The sequence below is a fragment of the Triticum aestivum genome, chromosome 3D, assembly GCF_018294505.1.
Source record: "Triticum aestivum cultivar Chinese Spring chromosome 3D, IWGSC CS RefSeq v2.1, whole genome shotgun sequence".
In the NCBI taxonomy this organism is placed as follows: domain Eukaryota; kingdom Viridiplantae; phylum Streptophyta; class Magnoliopsida; order Poales; family Poaceae; genus Triticum; species Triticum aestivum.
Window position 1 is genome coordinate 383,731,764 of NC_057802.1, and position 20,522 is coordinate 383,752,285.

General features: G+C 44.1%; 1 protein-coding gene across 1 annotated transcript; it reads right to left on the bottom strand.

Annotated features, from left to right (window-relative positions):
• Positions 1-1,030: 1,030 nt before the first annotated feature.
• LOC123079055 (probable glutamate carboxypeptidase LAMP1) lies at positions 1,031-7,930 on the bottom strand. The gene is made up of 12 exons (XM_044501727.1): positions 6,822-7,930; positions 6,652-6,719; positions 6,135-6,216; positions 5,947-6,039; positions 5,711-5,863; positions 4,856-4,921; positions 4,587-4,674; positions 4,372-4,455; positions 1,967-2,055; positions 1,735-1,851; positions 1,460-1,600; positions 1,031-1,384 (listed from the first exon to the last, which is right to left on the bottom strand). Exons 1-12 carry the CDS (start codon positions 7,833-7,835, stop codon positions 1,202-1,204), a joined length of 2,178 nt encoding a protein of 725 aa, XP_044357662.1. The 5' UTR covers positions 7,836-7,930; the 3' UTR covers positions 1,031-1,201.
• Positions 7,931-20,522: the final 12,592 nt, after the last annotated feature.

The following is a 20,522-nucleotide window of genomic DNA, read 5'->3' on the forward strand; positions in this document are numbered from 1 at the left end:
ATGGTAGGCGGAGCCATCGTAAAGCGAGGAGGTGTGCGACCGGTAGAAGGCGATCTACTGCAAGCAAGTATACGGAGTACGGTGCGGACCGAGTGCAAGGCAGCAGCCAAGCAATGACGGTGGCACAACATTGTAGAGCAAGGAGGTTCTGCATGTTTCCAGACGGGTCATACTCAGTGTACGGATATGATAGTTGAAGATCAAGCTTGGCGTGTAGTGGGACAGTGACCAGTTAAGTTGTACGACGTGAAGACTGAAGATGTGTCCAATCTTGCATATTGCACGCGTAGATGCGACCGTGTGCTGATAGTCCGGGTCATGCGTCGAAGTTTGGATCGACAAGTTGCGAATCTACAACGAGTCAAGACCAGAGCAAGTACATGAAGATAACAAGTCAAGATTAGGGACAGATTAGGGGCAGATTGTTAGTGTAATCTTGATTAGTTAATAGGTTTAAGCTAATCAAGATTACACTAACAACTTGATCATTGTACTAGGGATGCAGGCAGCCGCGTCCGCATCTGCCCACCAAAGAAATTAATGATGTCCGTTCACGCATTAACCACTAAAGTAGTACTACAGTACGTGCTTTAGTTCATTCAATCTCCAGTGGACGGATGCGAAGATGTGGACTGTCCGCCTGCATCCCTGATTGTAACGTACACCCTAGTTAGTTAAACAAATTATTTTCACTAGTATAATTAATTTAATCTTGCATATGCTCCCTGGTTATACATTCATCTTTTCACCTTTCTGTAGGTTCGATACGACGAGATCATCTCTGATCCAGGTTATTTGGATAGTGTTCTGCTAGATGGGGCAGGGAAAGCTTCTGAGATAGCAGACGCCACTCTCAACAACGTCTATCAAGCCATGGGTTTCTTGCGCAGATAGCGTATGTAGAACATTTCACAAGAACTACAATTTTGTTTCTGCACGTGTAGGCCTTTCTGCTAGTGCTACTGATAAACATTTTGTTTGATGGTACTTGGATTAGCCTTTTGTTTCTGGTTGTTATGGACACTGTTAATAGATTGTGGAAGGATTATTTACCGAAATACAATGTCCAAATACCATCTCTGGATAACTTTACAGTTATTTTCTCGAAGTTACATGTGTGGGTATGGTGATAGCGCATATGTACGAAACATTTGCACAGACTGTACGCTCCCTGCTAATTGAATCAGCAGAGGAAAAAGCTTCATGTCAACCCTCCACTTAGGACTAACGCTGCTTGGCTGATGACTCTAGCAATCCTGTGGATCTCATGCTGTACAGATTGCCACGACTCGGAGGTATTTGTTTTCTTTGCGGTCTGAATGGCATCATCCGCACCTGGATACACTTCGGCTCCATAATCGTTGTACAGTGAAGGTCCATAAATCTGCATGATTTCTTTTCCGTAAGCATGATGGTATGTAATGAACCAACTACGTATTTTACCGAAACCACAGCTTACCATGTGTTTGTACCACGGTCTCCCAGAAAGTCCTTCCCACTCTGTGAATGCCCGTTCAGTCATCATCAGCCGGTCATTCAGATCTCTTACCCTCAACGGGTTGTTTCGCCACGGGGACCAAAATTTCCATGTTTGCAGAGCCTAATTACCAAGATGAACTTAGAAAGCCAAAACTTCCATGTTTGCAGAGCTTAATTATCAAGATGAACTTAGAAAGCTCGAAGTTAAAACTATGTCCCAACAACAACAACAACAACAACAACGGACAGCAATACCTGAAGTTCAGAATCCACTTTCAGCACTGCTCTATTGAACTGTTTGATCGACCTGTGGAGGGGAGATAAGCTGACAGGCATTCCTAGTACTCTCTTATTTATATCCACTGCACCATTCTGCAAAAGAGAGAGCTACTATCACGATCCTCCAAATTTAAACCCCTAATTACTGAGAGAAGATGCTCAGTTCTGAAAAAGTTGGTATTGGGGAGAGCTCTAAAGGACATGTTACCTCGAGCTCTGTGGCATAGGAACTGTAGTTGAAGGGTAGGATCTCCTCATCTGAAAGCCTCAAAGCAACAAGCCCCCATATGCTTGCCACTACAAGAAGAGATGATTTTAGCTAGAGTTTTGGCTAGTGGGCTTATGCAAGTATTTTGCAAATGCAACAAATTTAGCACAACATATTTTCGATGATCAACTCAACCGAAAGTATATACGACAGACACTTGTTCACTTGGTAAGTATGGTTAAGATGTACAGTATGCTTCACACGTTTTAGCAATGTCCCATGATCCTCCCTAACTTGCGTGTTGTGCCTCCTGCTGGATAGGCACACACAAGTTCCTGTCTGCAATGGAAGTCGAGAAATGTGAATCGTGTCGTTGTTATGGGGCAGAGGAGCACATGGAGACCTATGTTGACATCGAGCTTGTCATCTTAGAGCTGGCACAAACCCCTGCGTCGCCCCTTCCTTGGCGGCCCGGGGGTTCACTCATGCGCCGCCGCCGGTGGCTCCCCTAACGTCCTACCGTCCCTCATCGCCGCCTGAGGTTGGCGCCGGGCAAGCCCAAGCCAAGGAAGGTGGCGGCAGGGCTCGTGCTGCTCCTCCCTGTCCGGGGGCGGCGGCTTGCGGACGGAGCCGGGGTGGCGGTGCATCCGTTGGCTCTGCTCTGGCGACCTGGGGATGGCACGGGGGGCGGGGGGGGGGGGGGGGGGGGGTGGTGGTCCGGCGTGGCCGTCGATTTGGACGCGGTGGTGGTGGCGGCACCCTCGGCTGGCAGCGCTCGTGGGCGGTGGATGGATCGCTTCTTGACCGCGTGGGCGGTGAGTCGTCGGTGGATCTCCTTTCCGCTGCAGCCTCTCTTCCGCTGCACTTGGTGGCTTGCGGTTTCGACCGTCGGCCTCGGTGCGTTGGCGGGGGCTGGTAGAGGTTGACTCGGACCGGATAAAACTCTGGATGGCTCGCTCATCCCAACGGTGGTGACGACCATGGTCGCCGCTCTCCTCCTTGCAGGCATCGTCGAGGTCCCTCCCCTACACCCCGACCCCATGCCCAGGTGAAGACCCAAAAATCTCCTCAGATTGGCAGCGGCGGCACTATGTGTGCTGCGCCCTTCTTGGAGGCGCCGCCTGGGGCGTTCTGGTGCTCGGTTAGAGGAATTGCAAGCGAAGGGGATGGGACCAGTGACAGCAGGTGGTGTTCGCGAAGGAGTGGCGTGGCATCTGGCACGTCGACAATGGCAGATATCAGCGGCATGGAGCAGCGGGGTCTCGGCGGTGGACGCGTGGACGAGCGTGTGATGGTAGCGCTGTCTGGCGTCGACGGCAGTTGGGACTGGCAAGGTCGATGCGTGAGTACCTGCTCTGAAGATGGATCGGTGCAAGACGGTGGCGGCCGCCTCTGTAACGTGAGCGTGCGGTGACCACTAAGAGTGCGCCGGACCGGTGTGTGCCCAGACCCGGCAATGCGGTTTGGTTGGGGCCTCCGGCTTTAGATGTTGGGCTTTTGTGTGAGGTCTGGGTATGCGGCTTAGACAATCGGCACCCCTTCATCAAGTTGATAGGAATAGCGACGATTGTTGCTGAGATGGTGGCTTCAGACTTATTGATGTACTATTTTGTAAGGTCTTGGTGAATAATTAATAAAATGGCTGCATGCATCATCCTGATGCAGAGACCGGGGGTCATCCTCCTTTTTGAAAAAAAATCGTAGGACTGGCACAACAAATAAAAGAGCAGTTTGAAGACAAGCTGCTTGTGGAGAGGGGTGTAATGTCATGGGCAGACTTAGGAAGGAGGACAATAGGAATGCAATTTGCTAGGAAAGTGGTGCATCTCCAACCGATCCCCAATAACAATTTTCATATTACTGGGGATGGTTGCTTTCACAGATCCCCAATAACCCCCATTCCCAATTACATATGGGCCCCACTTGTCAAAGAGATATTTCTTCCAGAAGACAAATGACGGAGAAAAGAGGGTGGCTACGCTGTGTTCGATGGTGGGGCCCCATGGTATTGGGAAAGAGGCAACTCCCCTCTATATTGGGGGAGTTGGGGTGATTTATTGATGGTCACCGATAAGATGGGACGGGATTGGCGGTCTATTGGAGCTGATCTTTTTTCCCAACTCCCTAAATACAAAGAAATGGGACAGGATTGGGGATCTGTTGTAGATGCTCTTATGTTCTTAGTGGTCAAGTCTGAGTTTTCCCTATAAAAGGCACACCATATACGATCAATCAAGCAATGAGAAGAACAAACTAGTAAAGATCTAATCCCAATCACTCATATGCCTATCATCCCCTGCACGCCAGCCTACCCTTGCTCCTCGGAGCCATAACTCCAACTTTGTCATGTTCATCAGTCTCGAGACCGCTAGTAATTTTAGCATAGGTTCGTTGCTATGGTGTACCTGCAACATGCCTGCGGAACATGGGATCTCCATACTTTTCCATCCATGTGAAGTCATCATACAAGCTGTGGTAAACTGCGTATCCTGCAAACAAGTAGCACTCTAATTCAATTTGATCTACTAAAAGAATTCACAATCAGTCAAGTGCAAACAGCAAAACATTTCAGGAATGTAACTTAATGAACATAGGCAGATAAAAAAAGCATAAAACAAACCTGACCCAATAGCCATGTCGACTGAAGGAATACCAATATGTTGAACAAAGGCAGAATAATCTGATCCTCCACCTCCTAACCTTCCAATCTTAATATATAAGTGTGTCATCAGAAATCTAGTATAGCAAAAGCATCACACACCTGAACTTAGAACAAGAGGAAATAGAACTATGTCTAAACTATACATAATATTCCTTTTACATGCCAAGTGTGCAGAATACTGAGAAAACAAATTTGTGTGACATGCTTAGTTAACATGAAGTGCATACCAGAGAACTATCAGAAGCCATCCACAAGTCATACAGACTTTCTGTTCCATTATCCGGATTTTGAACCTTCCTCGGAAAGAAATAAAACACAGTATATTAAGAGAAGTAGAGAATCCTCAACACTAATTCACTCTTTGGTTTTTAATAGAAATTCCTACTGAAAACAATTCCATTACAGTAAACTATTCCTTCTTTCAAAGGTAACAACTACTCAGGTTAGAGACAAAAGAATTTATGGATTGTAAATTTGTATAAGCAATGACAAAACAAGCCGAGCGCAGGTTAGAGAGAAAAGAATTTATTGATTGTAAATTTGTTGCCCCACTGTCCCCTTGGCATAATTGCACGAGCCATGCAATTCAAGTCCCTTGTAGTTTTTGGCCACGTACGAGTGACAACATGCTATTGGTGTCTAACTATGCCAAAACTTAGAGCAAATTAGTTTATATATTAAACTTGCCAAAGTTTGCCTTTTCCTTTTTGCAAAACTTGCCTAAGTTTAGGTCATAAAAACTGAAGCCACTTTGGTTAGAATTTTGCACACTTTAGACCCAGGTGCTATAAATGGAATTTTGCCACATGTGAGACTACGGACCAAATGGATGCACAAGTCAGGGTGTGGGAAGTGTGGAATTCTGGTTAGTCTAAAGGTTTGGTTATGAACGAAACAGGCCTTGGCCAAACCGTGGCTTGCCACAAAAACCTCTAGATCTTCTCTCGTAAATGCTATGTCACCATGGAAGCAAGCGACCCTCGGCGGGTTGGATCTAACCCTAATAGTATTGTATATATTTGCTGTTGACTGAATAGACATGTCTATTTACTGAATAGACATGTCTATTCCGACTATTATACCTTTTTACTCGCCTGCTTGAGCAACTCATCAAGTTGAGGAGTGGCTGATGCGTCAACTCCAGAACCAGACACACCAACATCTACATTCAGGTAAGCAACAGTTCTCGAAGTTAGCATTGCCCTGTTCTCTTCAACCCATTCTGTGGAACCTATCTGCAATTTTCTAAAGAAATTAGTATGAAAAGGACAGGCGAACTGCTTGATAATAGTACAAGGGAATGGAGAGAGAGAGAGACCAATCCGTACTCTTCAGCATCCCAATTACACAAAATGATGGTTCGACGAGGTCTCCAACCCTTGTTTTGTAGCTTAGACAACCTTTGAGCTAGCTATATTCAATAGTAGTTAACAAGCCAATGTGTTCCTCTAGATCATTAGTAGACTAAAACAAAGGGGTGACATAGAGCAACTGAATATGCCATACCTCAAGCAAGGCTGCCGTTCCGCTGTTTGGGTCAGCTGCCCCAAATGTCCACGCATCACGATGGTTGCCAAGAATAACATACCTGTATGTGCATGATAATTATTACTGGATATGTAGTTATTCATGTACTGAATCTCTTACATGCAAAATCATCAGTGGTGATAAACAGTTGAAACCTAAGATGGTTCTTGGTGTCTGTTTCAAAATTGTAATCCAAGATATCTCTAATTAACTACTGATGAAATGTAGCTGAGTTTCTCTGATGCAATTATAACAATGTAGTTATAAGTTTGTTGAAATTTCGTTATCAAGGGTACTCATACTGTGGCCTATGGCACGGATTTGGAGTCAGTCATTTGGAGTTGAGTCAGAGGGCACACTGTTGCCGACAGTAGGGGGTTTGGTGGGCACTGAAGTGGAATTCCCATTGAAGAGAAGTGTATGGCAAAATGGTGAGCGGTTTTGCCATTTGGGGATATTGACCACAAAAAGGAGAAACGCGGAGAGTTTCGTTTACCTGTCGGGTTCTTCTTTCCCTTCAATCACCGAAATAACATTCTGAATAGTAGCTATCGTCTCATTCCCCTGAAAGAAACACACAAGCATCACTCGAGTCAGCCAGGAAGTGGAACCAAAAAGGAAGAGAAAGGCAGATCTCGTCTCCACATCAATTTGACAGCAACTTACTGTGTATGTCAGATTGAGTACCGCCGGCCCGGGCCCGAGGCGGTAAACCGGCGCGCCGTCACCGCCTTGCCAATCCTCTGGCGCGACGTCCCCGCCGACGAGCCGTAGTATCTCCTCCCCGTCCCTCCCCGACACCGGCAGCGCCGGTATCCCCGGCATGTCGTCCGTGGACATCGCCTTCGCGACGCTCACACGCTCGCAACCTTCCGACGACGCCCACATCGGCGTCGTGGGGTCCCCCACCCCCTTGAACGTGCTCCCCACCTGCACGCCGGTCGGCGGCATCCACGGCCCATCCGGGAAGGCCTTCCCCGGCGTGTAGTCCTTGGGGTCGGTGAATATCACAGCCGCCGCCGCGCCAGCGTCACGGGCGTTCTTCACGATGTCGCCCCGGTACACCTTGCCGTAGCGCGCGAGGGCGACCTTCCCGGTGACGTTTACGCCCCGGGAGGCGAGGTAGGCGTAGTCCTCCCTGCGGCCGTAGTTGGCGTAGACCACCTCGGCGGCGGCCGAGCCGGACGCGGCGTAGGCGAGGAAGGTGGGGACGACCTCCGCCGAGGCAGCGGCGTAGGGGTCGCCAGGGTAGGTGTCCTGCACCAACGCGAAGGCGGTGGCGTCGCGGCCTGGCGCGGAGAGGGAGAGGGAGCGGCCGACGGGGTAGGAGAGGAGGACTTCGTAGGGCGTGACGCGGGTGGGGAAGGAGAGGGAGGAGAGCGTGGAGACGACGTGATCGGCGGCGAGCGCGTTGGCCTCGGTGCCCGCGAGGTGGGGGCGGACGGTGAGCGCGCGCAGGTGCGCGGCGGCGGTGTCGTTGGAGCCCAGTGAGAGGAAGAGTGATTGGTAGTACGACGGGGCGGGCGCGACGAGGAGGTGGTAGTAGGTGGCGAACAAGGCGCCGACGAGGAGAGGGAGCGGGTGGAGCCTCGCGGTCGCCCGGGGAGGAAGAGGAGGAGGGGTGGCGGGGATGAGCGGGGTAAGCAAGCAGGAGTCGTCGCCGCCGAGCGGAGGCGGCATGGCGGCGGCGTCCGGCGGCGGCACTGGCGAGGCGGGGTAGTCAGTCCGGTAGTGCCTGGCGTGTGGTGGTGCGGCGGGAGAGCCGGAGTGGAGTGGGTAGTAGAGTAGACGCAGGGAAAGCGTTTCCCTGTCTTCCGCTGACATATGGGTCCCGGTGCGATGTTTACGTTTTATACGTTATCTTTCGCTATCCTTGGTACAGCGTGGCGTGTGCTTCGTGGAATAATCGTGCAATACGTTTTCGACCTTTTGCGACGAGGTGGGCTGGTTGGGTGGGGTAAGACGTGGATTGATTCGGATTGGGCCTTTGTTTATGGCTTCATTATTTGAGGGTCCATTTCCGTTCTTAGGATTTTTTATTTTTTTGAACACAGCCCAGACGCAAGCCTTCATACATACGCACATACACTCACCCCTATGAACGTACACACGCACACCTTATCCCTATGAGCACCTTTGAGAGACTGAGCCAACATACATCTTGAGATTTACGAAGTCACCTTAGGCGCCTCGTCGTCGACGGGAACGTCTCCTCCCACTGAATGCGCATCGCCAAATTTTTTGAAATAAATTCAGAAATATTGCAAGCATCAGGACTTGAACCCTGATGGGTTGGGGATACCACTATCCCTATAACCATTCAACCACAGGTTAGTTCGCCCTAAGATTTTATTTAAATATAATAGGTTAACTATAAGCAATTGAAAACGTATGAACATACTCCGTCCAGTATACTTACAACATCTACCTGTTCAGGAAAAACACCTACGACTGGGCGGACAGATCGTGAGTGTCAGTTTTCTCGAACCCAAGCACACTTTTCAAACGCCCCTTATACGTCCAAGCTGATCGGCACCATTCATATGTATCACATATATGAGGCGGATATGAGGTTGTCTGAACGTGTACGCGACATCAGCTTGGACGCTGGCTCGCACCAACCCAACTAGAAATCCTCACCCGGACCAAACCCTACCTCACTTGTCTAAAAAAACTATCTCACTCTCCGCTCCTCCCCAATCGCTTCCCTCCCCCTCTCCGTCCCCTCCTATAGCATGTCGAGCATCTGTAGCGGAGGTGGCGGCGGAGGATCCGGTAATGTGGACGACCACATTGACTAGGACGCCCTCATCCACGAGGTGGAGGCGAGCGACGACGAGCAGCTCACGCTCCACATCACGCTACAACGGTTAGGGTGGACAGGGGCGGTAGCTCGAGCTCCGCTCCATCCCCTGTCACCCAGCAACGCGGCATGGACACTGGCGCCATCCCATCACGCACCGCGGGCAACTCATCGTGGTCCACACGCTTCGCTCCACTGGCCCGAGGACATCCGATACTCTCTCTCCAACCCCCCCCCCCCAGCGGACCCTTCTCACGGGCATTGGTGGGTGCTCGTGCCCGCGCCGCCGACGTCACGGGCGAACGCCCGAATCGGATGCGTGTGCCGCACGCCACGAGAAGTAGCGGGCTAGGGAGAGGGCGGCGGTGGCGGCCGCATCTTCCTCCCATCAAGTCCGCGGCCAGGCGACGGTCGATGAGGAGGAGCAGTGATGATGTTTGCTAAGACTACGTCGGTAATTCCCCCAAGAGGAGAGGATGATGTAGCACAGCGACGGTAGGTATTTCCCTCAGTAATGAAACCAAGGTATCGAACCAGTAGGAGAACCAAACAACAAAACGTAAACAGCCCCCGCACACAAATAACAGCCACTCGCAACCCGACGTGTTAAAGGGGTTGAGGGGTTGTCAATCCCTTTCGGATAACGGCGCCAGAAGGCACGTTGACGGAAGAAAATTGTAATAGATTGAAATAATAGATCATAAATAGAATAAAGTGCAGCAAGATATTTTTTTATTTTTTGGTTTAATAGATCTAAATAAAAACGCAAAGGAAAAGTAGATCCCAAGGCAAATATATGAGAAAGAAGACCCGGGGACCGTAGGTTTCACTAGTGGCTTCTCTTGAGAAAGATAGCAAACGATGGGTAAACAAATTACTGTTGGGCAATTGATAGAACTTCAAATAATCATGACGATATCCAGGCAATGATCATTACATAGGCATCACATCCAAGATTAGTAGACTGACTCCTGTCTGCATCTACTACTATTACTCCACACATCGACCGCTATCCAGCATGCATCTAGTGTATTAAGTTCATGGAAAAACAGAGTAATGCAATAAGAATGATGACATGATGTAGACAAGATCCGTTTATCTATATGGCGGTAGATATAGATCTCGTCTTTTTATCCTTAGTAGCAACGATACATATGTGTCAGTTCCCTTTCTGTCACTGGGATCAAGCACCGTAAGATCGAACCCACTACCGGGCACCTCTTCCCATTGCAAGATAAATATATCAAGTTGTCCAAACAAAACCCAAATATCAGAGAAGAAATACGAGGCTATAAGAGATCATGCATATAAGAGATCAAAGAAACTCAAATAACTTTCATGGATATAAAAAGATATAACTGATCATAAACTCGAAGTTCATCAGATCCCAACAAACACACCGCAAAAGAGTTACATCATATGGATCTCCAAGAGACCATTGTATTGAGAATTCAGCGAGAGAGAGAAAGCCATCTAGCTAACTACGGACCCGAAGGTCTACAAAGAACTACTCACGCATCATCGGAGAGGCACCAATGGAAGTGGTGAACCCCTCCGTGATGGTGTCTAGATTGGATCTGGTGGTTCTGGACTCTGCGGCGGCTGGATGAATATTTCGTCGACTCCCCTAGGGTTTGTGGATTTTTGGGGTATTTATAGAGCAAAGAGGCGGTCCGGGGGGCACCCGAGGTGGGCACAACCCACCATGGCGCGCCTGGGCCTCCTGGCGCGCCCTGGTGGGTTGTGCCCCCCTCGGGGCACCCCCCAGGTGCAACCAGAGCCCATTGCCTTTCTTCTTGCCCATAAAAATCATCGTGGAGTTTCGTGGCATTTGGACTCCGTTTGATATTGATTTCCTGCGATGTAAAAAACATGGAAAAACAGCAACTGACACTTGGCACTATGTCAATAGGTTAGTACCAAAAATGATATAAAATGACTATAAAATGATTATAAAACATGCAAGATTGATAATAAAACAGCATGGAACAATAAAAAATTATAGATACGTTGGAGACGTACCAGCATCCCCAAGCTTAACTCCTACTCGTCCTCGAGTAGGTAAGTGATAAAAACAGAATTTTTGATGTGGAGTGTTGTTCATCAAATCATAACATATTCTTTTCTTTATAGCATGGACATTTGGACTTCTATGTGATTCAAAGCAATAGTCTAGTTTTGACATAATAATTTAGATACTCAAGCATATCAACAAGCAACCATGTCTTTCAAAATATCAATGCTAAAACAAATTATCCCTAGCCCATCATGCTCAAACATTGATCCATTCATGAAACACACTCGAATATTAGCTACACCCAATACTTAAGTACGATCATATTGCCTCCTAGTTGATGCTTTTGTAAGAGAAGATGGAGACTCGAAATAAAAATTGCATAAAGTAAAAGAAAGGCCCTTCGCAGAGGGAAGTAGGGATTTGTAGAGGTGCCAGAGCTCAAAGCAAAAAATATGAGATATAAACATTTTGGGAGGTGTATCCATCCCACCAACGAAAACGACGTAGAGCTACGAACACTTTCCATGCTAGATATGCCCTAGGCGGTTCCCAAACAGAAAATAAAGTTTATTCCTTTTTCCACCATACTTTCACTTTCCATGGCTAGTCGTATCCACGGGTGCCTTCCATACCAACACTTTTCAAGGAATTTATTATTTAACAACATAAAGTAAATTCATTTTTACATTTTGGGACTGGGAATCCCTAAAACATTTGCCTTACTCTCGTGCAATGACAAGCGAATAAACACTCATCGCGAGAATAACACATCCAGCATGGAAAATATTAGCCACCTGTTACCGTTTCGCGAGCGAAACAAACACACAAAAGAGAAGTTTATTTTTAAAATTAGAGATGGAACATGCAAATTTGCTTAGAACGGCAAAAGAATACCACATATAGGTAGGTATAGTGGACTCATGTGGCAAAACTGGTTAAAGGATTTTGGACGTACAAGTAGAGATCATACTTGGTGCAAAATGAAGGCTAGCAAAAAGATTGAGAAGCGACCAACCAAGAAACGAATAATTTCGTAAAGCAAGCATTAAGCATAAGTAACACCGAATAATGCACCACAAGTAGGATATAATTTTCATTGCATGATTATTGAATTTCGTGCACGCATAGGGAATCACAAACCTTAACACCAATATTCTTACTAGAGCACAATTACTCATCAACATAACTCACATATCACATCATCATATCTCAAAACTATTACTAAGAATCAAGTTTATTTTGTCCAATGATCTTCATGACATTATCCTTCTTGGATATCTATCAGTTTGGGACTAATTTTCATGTGTTGCTTTTCATAAGCTCAAACAAATATAAGTGAAGATCATGAGCATAACAAATTTTCTTTCTCTCAAAATAATTTAAGTGAAGCAAGAGAGAATTTCTTTAAAAAAATTCTAACTCTTAAATAAATCTAAGTGAAGCAAGAGAACATTTCTTCAAAAATAACAAGCACACCGTGCTCAAAAAAATATAAGTGAAGCACTAGAGCAAGTCCTAGCTCATAAAAGATTTAAGTGAAGCAGAGCAATTCTAACAAATCATGATATAATTTTGGCTCTCTCAAATAGGTGTGTCCAGCAAGGATTGATAAATTAAAACACAAAAAAACAAGCAAAGAAACATATCATACAAGACGCTCCAAACAAAACACATATCATGTGACGAATAAAAATATAGTCTCGAGTAAAATACCAATAGTTGTTGGAAGAAAGCGGGGATGCCACTCGGGGGCATTCCCAAGCTTAGTTGGTTGCTCATTCTTGGATAATAGCTTGGGATGCCGGGGCATCCCCAAGCTTAGGCTCTTACATCCTTCCTTCATCCATCATAAGATAACCCAAAACTTGAAAATTTCAATCACACAAAACTCAGCAAAACCTCGTGAGATCCGTTAGTATAAGAAAGCAAACCACTACTATAAGTGTTGTATTAAACCAATTCATATTTTGTTTTTGTATTATATCTACTGTATTTCAACTTTTCTATGGCAAAAACTCATCAAAGAAAACCATAGAGCCATCAAAATAAGCACACAACACAAAGAAAACAGAATCTGTCAAAACAAAACAGTCTGTAGTAATCTGACTTTGGCGAATACTTCTGTAACTCAAACAATTCTACCAAAATAGTACGACCTGGGTAATTTGTATATTAATCTTCTGAAAAAAGAATTGGCATTTTATCACGCTCTGGTGATTTTTAACAATTGTTTTCGTGAGCACAAAGTTTCTGTCTTTTTCAGCAAGATCAAACAACTATCAACCAAGAAGATCCTATAGGCTTTACTTGGCACAAACACTAACTAAAACATAAAAAAGCACAACCATTCCAGTAGCATAATTGTGCAAACACAAGAACATAAAGCGAAAAGCAAAAATAAATTTTATTCATTGGGTTGCCTCCCAACAAGTGATATAGTTTTACGCCCTTAGCTAGGCGTAAGGCAAGGATCTAAGTTTTGTCATCCTTCTTCTTCTTAATTTTCTTTGGGGGTATTTTTGTCAGGAGGTTTTGTAAACACAACATAAAATATATTATCCATAGAAACTTTAGCATTCCTTAGTTGGTTTTCATCATAACCCCTTTGATTTCCCGCAACAATCCAAGAATAGTGTCCATTAACATTATTAAAAACTTGTTGGATTATTTTTAGAGCAGGAACCTCCTTTTTAAGATTCTCATCAAAGATCTTATTATCCCCAAGCAAATGCCTTAGTGCATAGTCACTATTGTAAATAATTTCATCTATCACGGGTTTTCCATGATTCATACCATAAAAGTCAAAGATTTCCCTAGCTTCCCGAATTATAGTCAAACTCGTTCATAAGAACGAGAGTGGCCAACTTTTTGGCTCTAGGATTCTTTATTTCGGGAAGCTCAAAAAACAATCTTTGCAAAGTAGGATGAGTGTGGATAAATTTACTTTCAAGTTTCAGAACTAGTGCTGCAATGGCATCCGCATAAGATCTAGTAGTTTTAAGTATAGGAGCATCATCAAGACTCAGATTTCCAACACAATTGAAAAATTCTTGGATACGTTCTTTCCCATGATGTTCCCTTGCCCCAAGATAAAAGTTTTAGCATCCAGATTGCCTGTACATCCAATCTTAGGAGTCAGGCCATCATCTGTTGGTGCCATACCGAAATCACTCATGATTGCAAGTAGAGAATAGATCTGACAAGAAAACGGCGAACGGAAAAAGAGAGGCAAATAAAACGGCAAATTTTTGTGAAGTGGGGGAAAGGAAAACGAGAGGCAAATGGCAAATAATGTAAATTGCGAGGAGATGAGATTTGTGATTAGGAACCTGGTTATGTTGAAGATCCTCCCCGGCAACGACGCCAGAAATTCCCTTGATGATGTTTGCTAAGACTACGTGGGTATTTCCCCCAAGAGGAGAGGATGATGTAGCATAGCAACGGTAGGTATTTCCTCAGTAATGAAACCAAGGTATCGAACCAGTAGGAGAACCAAGCAACAAAATGTAAACAACCCCTGCACACAAATAACAGCCACTCGCAACCTGACGTGTTAAAGGGGTTGTCAATCCCTTTCGGGTAACGGCGCCAGAAGGCACGTTGACGGAAGAAAATTGTAATAGATTGAAATAATAGATCATAAATAGAATAAAGTGCAGCAAGATATTTTTGTATTTTTTGGTTTAATAGATCTGAATAAAAACGCAAAGGAAAAGTAGATCGCAAGGCAAATATATGAGAAAGAAGACCCGGGGGGCGTAGGTTTCACTAGTGGCTTCTCTTGAGAAAGATAGCAAACGGTGGGTAAACAAATTACTGTTGGGCAATTGATAGAACTTCAAATAATTATGACGATATCCAGGCAATGATCATTACATAGGCATCACGTCCAGGATTAGTAGACCGACTCTTGCCTGTATCTACTACTATTACTTCACACATCGACCGCTATCCAGCATGCATCTAGTGTATTAAGTTCATGGAAAAACGGAGTAATGCAATAAGAACGATGACATGATGTAGACAAGATCCGTTTATCTATATGGTGGTAGATATAGATCTCGTCTTTTTATCCTTAGTAGCAACGATACATACGTGTCGGTTCCCTTTCTGTCACTGGGATTAAGCACCGTAAGATCGAACCCGCTACCAGGCACCTCTTCCCATTGCAAGATAAATAGATCAAGTTGGCCAAACAAAACCCAAATATTAGAGAAGAAATAAGAGGCTATAAGAGGTCATGCATATAAGAGATCAAAGAAACTCAAATAACTTTCATGGATATAAAAAGGTATAACTGATCATAAACTCGAAGTTCATCAGATCCCAACAAACACACCGCAAAAGAGTTACATCATATGGATCTCCAAGAGACCATTGTATTGAGAATTCAGCGAGAGAGAGAGAGAGAGAGAAAGCCATCTAGCTACTAACTACGGACCCGAAGGTCTACTAACTACGGACCCGAAGGTCTACAAAGAACTACTCACGCATCATCGGAGAGGCACCGATGGAAGTGGTGAACCCCTCCGTGATGGTGTCTAGATTGGATCTGGTGGTTCTGGACTCTGCGGCGGCTGGATGAATATTTCGTCGACTCCCCTAGGGTTTGTGGATTTTGGGGGTATTTATAAAGCAAAGAGGCGGTCCGGGGGGCACCCGAGGTGGGCACAACCCACCAGGGCGCGCCTGGGCCTCCTGGCACGCCCTGGTGGGTTGTGCCCCCCTCGGGGCACCCCCAGGTGCAACCAGGGCCCATTGCCTTTCTTCTGGCCCATAAAAAATCATCGTGGAGTTTCGTGGCATTTGGACTCCTTTTGATATTGATTTCCTGCGATGTAAAAAACATGGAAAAAACATCAACTGGCACTTGGCACTATGTCAATAGGTTAGTACCAAAAAATGATATAAAATGATTATAGAACATCCAAGATTGATAATAAAACAACATGGAACAATCAAAAATTATAGATACGTTGGAGACGTATCAAGCAGCTCCTTGAGGCAGTCCTCCTCCGCTCGCCGGCCATGCCAGAGACGTACGCGAGCCGACTACGACACGGGAACGCCAAGGCGCTCTAGCTCGGCATCGAGCAATCGAAGCGCGAAGCAACGGAGAAGGTGGCGACCAAAGTGAAAGTCGCCCGTCTGGCGAAGCAGCAGGCGCTTTGTCCGTCGGATGGCCGAGTTCATCTCCTTATCATCCGATGACTTGGACATCACCGATGACTCCGACGATGCCCCTCTCGCCATCGCCGTTAACGCCTACACGAAGGGCTACGGTCGCTCCGGTGTCCGCAAGGGCAAAGGACTAGCGAGGAAATGGCGATTTCCATCGTCCTGTCCGTCTCTTCTTTGGTATTTAGTTATTTTACTTTAAATATGTGTCCGTTTGCCGCCGATGAACCGCCACATTTGGTCCAATGAACTGTGATGTTATGCATGTTTGAACTGTGAATCTAGGCCTCTTTTTGTTGCTATGTGATTACTTCCTTTGGTGATCCGGAAAGGGAACAGAAAGGATTCTCGCCTTTTTCGTGAGAGGCAACCCTGAGTTACTAAACCCACAATTGGACGGTTCCCTTTAATCTAAGGTCTCAAAAAGCTTTTGCTAGAGAATTAATTCCAGCTTTTGAGCGGATCGTAAATCAAGCTGACACAGAAAACGCTTATAACAAAAATAGGTATGGGTTATGAGAACTTATGCTTACAACCATGCATATATCTGTGTCGGGACCAGAAATGATACTAATTTGTGCTCTAGAAGTCATCCATCAAGATGTACTTGTTGCATATCGAAGTGGGGGATGTGTCTAAATTACGTCTTGACCGACACACGTCTTGCATCAAGAGTCGGTTGTCCAAGCGAAGGCCCTATTCGTCGCATGGGGATGCCTCGATAACTAAGATTGCAATAATCAGATAAACGCATTGGGCATTTAATGACCACCTCTTGAATCGCCAAGGATAGGATCCATGTTACCGTACTAAAACTTTCTATCGCCGGTGTTCAGAATAACATTTCATGGTCTCCCTACCATTAGCCTCTCTGTGTCTCGTTCTCCATGATCCAGAGTACCTGCAGGGATGAAGGACGCGAACGAGACAAGAGACAACTATGGAACAATTTTATGTTACACATACGAGACGTTAATTCAAAGTACTTCCATTGATCCCTCCAACAAATATATCGGGTTGCAAGGCTCTTGCCTCAACCCATGACCTTACCGAACTACTCACACATGGAGATCAGATCACACGAAGAACACATCACGAAGATAGATCGATTGATAATATGTCTTACATTGGATGCCGTGTGTGATACACGATTACAAGTATGACTAGATTGATGAGAAATATGGTGGTGATGAAGGTTGTATCTATGGAGATGGGAAATGGTGACGACTAGGGTTGATGGAGATGGCTATGGTGGTGATGACGAAGAATGGCTTTTCTGCGATGTTCTGTTGCTCATTTGGCGTCGGCCCCTTTATAAAGGTTGTTCGGGTGGATCAAACGCCTTGGTTTCCACACCATACGTCCGCTCATACGAGCGAGTGTGGTCGTACGAAACGTCTTCTTTTGCTCTGTTTCTTCTGGTGCACCTCCCACTTGATCTCCTCTATATCCACTTTCCCCCTTTTCGTGTACTGGCTTGATTTTGTCCATAAATGTTCCATTTCCCATGGAAACAAAATAAAGATAGGATATTTAGAATCCTACGCATTCATTAGTCATTAGTAGCAATATCGGAGTGAATATGTCGGTTTTAATGAAATATATCAGTTTAAACTCAGGTTAGAGGAGTGTAAAAATAGCACTCATCAACTCCCTCCAGCTTAAACTTGATCATCCTCGAGCAACATAGAGTGAAATCTGAGTCATAAGGAAATCAGTTGTTTAAACCGAAATAACGAGAAGATTTCAGTTCACTTACGATCGGTACGCCTAGATAGCCCTTCGCTTCTTAACCTGAAAACTTTGTTAGCTGTAGGAGTAGCATGGTTATTATGCAAGTGTTAGTGAAGCAAAGATAATCAACTCAAAGCTCTTGCTCAACTAGATAAAATAACATGGTAGCACTTAATTCTGTTTTCTCTAGTTAACACTTGCTTGCCTGGAATGCACAGAAGAGTTTTTCTTTCTTTGAAACAATAAAAACAGGAATTAGGGAGTGAAGGTATGTAAAGACAACATAATTGTAGACTAGCTCACTAACACACCCAACAATGTCTCATCATGAAGGCTCTCAAGCTCTTTGTTTCAATCATTGTTTGCTGAAACTTTTGTTGTCACACGACGGGATTACGCCAAATAAGTGATCATGTATAAAGGTTTCTTTGTGGCTTAATTTTCGGTACTGTGGACCAATGTGTTTGTCTCTTTCAAGCTCTTGTGATCAGTACCCGGTGTTTACCACATACACACACATTGAAGAGAAAGCTAAATAATATTCGATGTAGTGTTGACACTACATATGGTAACAAACTCGTAGCCAAAATTCGAGCTGAAACTCTGGTGGATTGTTCATTGGTTAGCGAAGTTCTTAGGGAGTCTGGATTCACCACTGTTATGTATCAAACATAATTACACGAATGCATATTCTAGGTATGTACCACTAAGCCACCTCGTATTGTTTTCATAAATGGGCCGAGCCAACTACACATACATGCATCAGTCACTTATCACATATGTCACCCCCATTCCTCCTCAAATTCAATTTTAAAAAACAATTCATAAATGTGAAAAGATAAAGAATTTCAAAAAAGTTTATGAATTTTAAAACACAAATTGGAAAAAGTTCATGAATTTGAAAAGCTTTGCGGATTTCAGAAAGTGTTTGTGGATTTACCTTTTTTGCAAATCATAAAAATATTCACAAATTTGAAAACATGACCGTGAACTTGGAAAAACTTCATCGATTTAAAAAATGTTCACAAAATTAAAAAAGCTCACTAATTTAAAAATATTCATGATTTCAAGAAAATTTCATGAATTTGAAAAATATTATGAAAATTTAAAATAAAAGAAGAAAAATAAGAAAGGAAAAATGAAATTAAAAAAATAGAAAGGTAAATCTGAAAAAAATCAGAGCAGTTCGTGTTTACAGTCTCGCTCAGCTTATCAAAGGGCATGCGTTACTTACGATTATCAAAGTAAACAGCGCCGTAAAGACAAAGTAGGGGCACGCCGGTTTTACTATTTTTTTCTATATTGGTTATTGTGTTTGTTTAGCTTTTCATTTTTTTCCTTTTTTCCGCTTGTTTTCCATTTTCCCCTTTATTCTATTTTCAAATTTTGCTCCCATTTTCTAAATAATGAATGAAATTCTTAAAAAAATGTTCAATTTTGTTAAACAATGTTAAATTTTCAAAATTTTGTTCCCATTTGTCCGATCATTTATCAAAAATTAAAAAAGTTAAAATAATAAACATGTTTTGAAATTCCCAATCAGTTTTTTTTATTTGTAAACATATTTGAAAATTTGAATACTTTTTGAAAGCGTTTACCTTTTGAAACTCCTTTTTATTTTTAATTGGTGAACATGTTTTGAAAAATATATTTCGAAATTCTAAACAAAATTTAAAACCACAAACATTTTGTCAAATTTATGAATAAATTTTCTATAACGAATATTTTTTCAAATCCCAGACAATTAGTTACAACACAAACATTTTTTAAAAGAAAAATAAGTCTTAAAAAAAACCTGAAGATAACCAACTAAAGAAATAGAAAAACCAGACCTGAGCCGGACCGAAACCTTTCTGGAAGGTTCCTAAAACTGATAAACACTATAACATGAACTGGGCTGGGCCATTAAAGCGCTGCCCCATGCAAAGGAAAGGCTGCCGCTTAATATGGGTAATAGGAAAGGGAGCACCTAATCTGCGCATTCGGGGGAGCTCCTGTATGGGAGCTCCTATAGGCCGCTTGCTGCGGCAAAGTGCCGGCGCTTCGCACGGGAGCGGCCCGCGTGGGCCGGCCCATTTACAGTGGCACGCGACAGCACGTTCATGAGATGAAAAAATCGCAAAAAAAGAAAATCACGCCAATGTTGTAACTCGAACACGCGCCTTCGCACCAATTGGCCTGCCGTACAAACAACTGCGACAAAGACCATCTCATGTTTAATTAGCAGCCTGACAGTTAAAGACGTATACGACAGAGACTAATGTTAAACATTAATTCGCAAAAAATCCTAAAAACTATAGTCGATTTATTGGGTCGAATCGATGACCTCCTACAACTGAATTTTTCGAAATTATGAATATTTTCTTCAAAATAAAAACATTTTTAGAATTTTCGTACAAATTTTGTAAAACAGGAAGATTTTGATGATGTGAACAAATTTGAAGAAGGGGAACATTTCTTGAATCTGTGAACAAAAAATAAAAATGTTTACTTTTTAAAACTTTCAGAAATTTTTTTGAATTTGTGAACAAAATTGAAAAACATGAACTATTATTGAATTTGTGAACAAATTAGGAAAGCCGGAACATTTTCTTCAATTCCCAAACATTTTTTGAATCTTGAGAACAAATTTTGA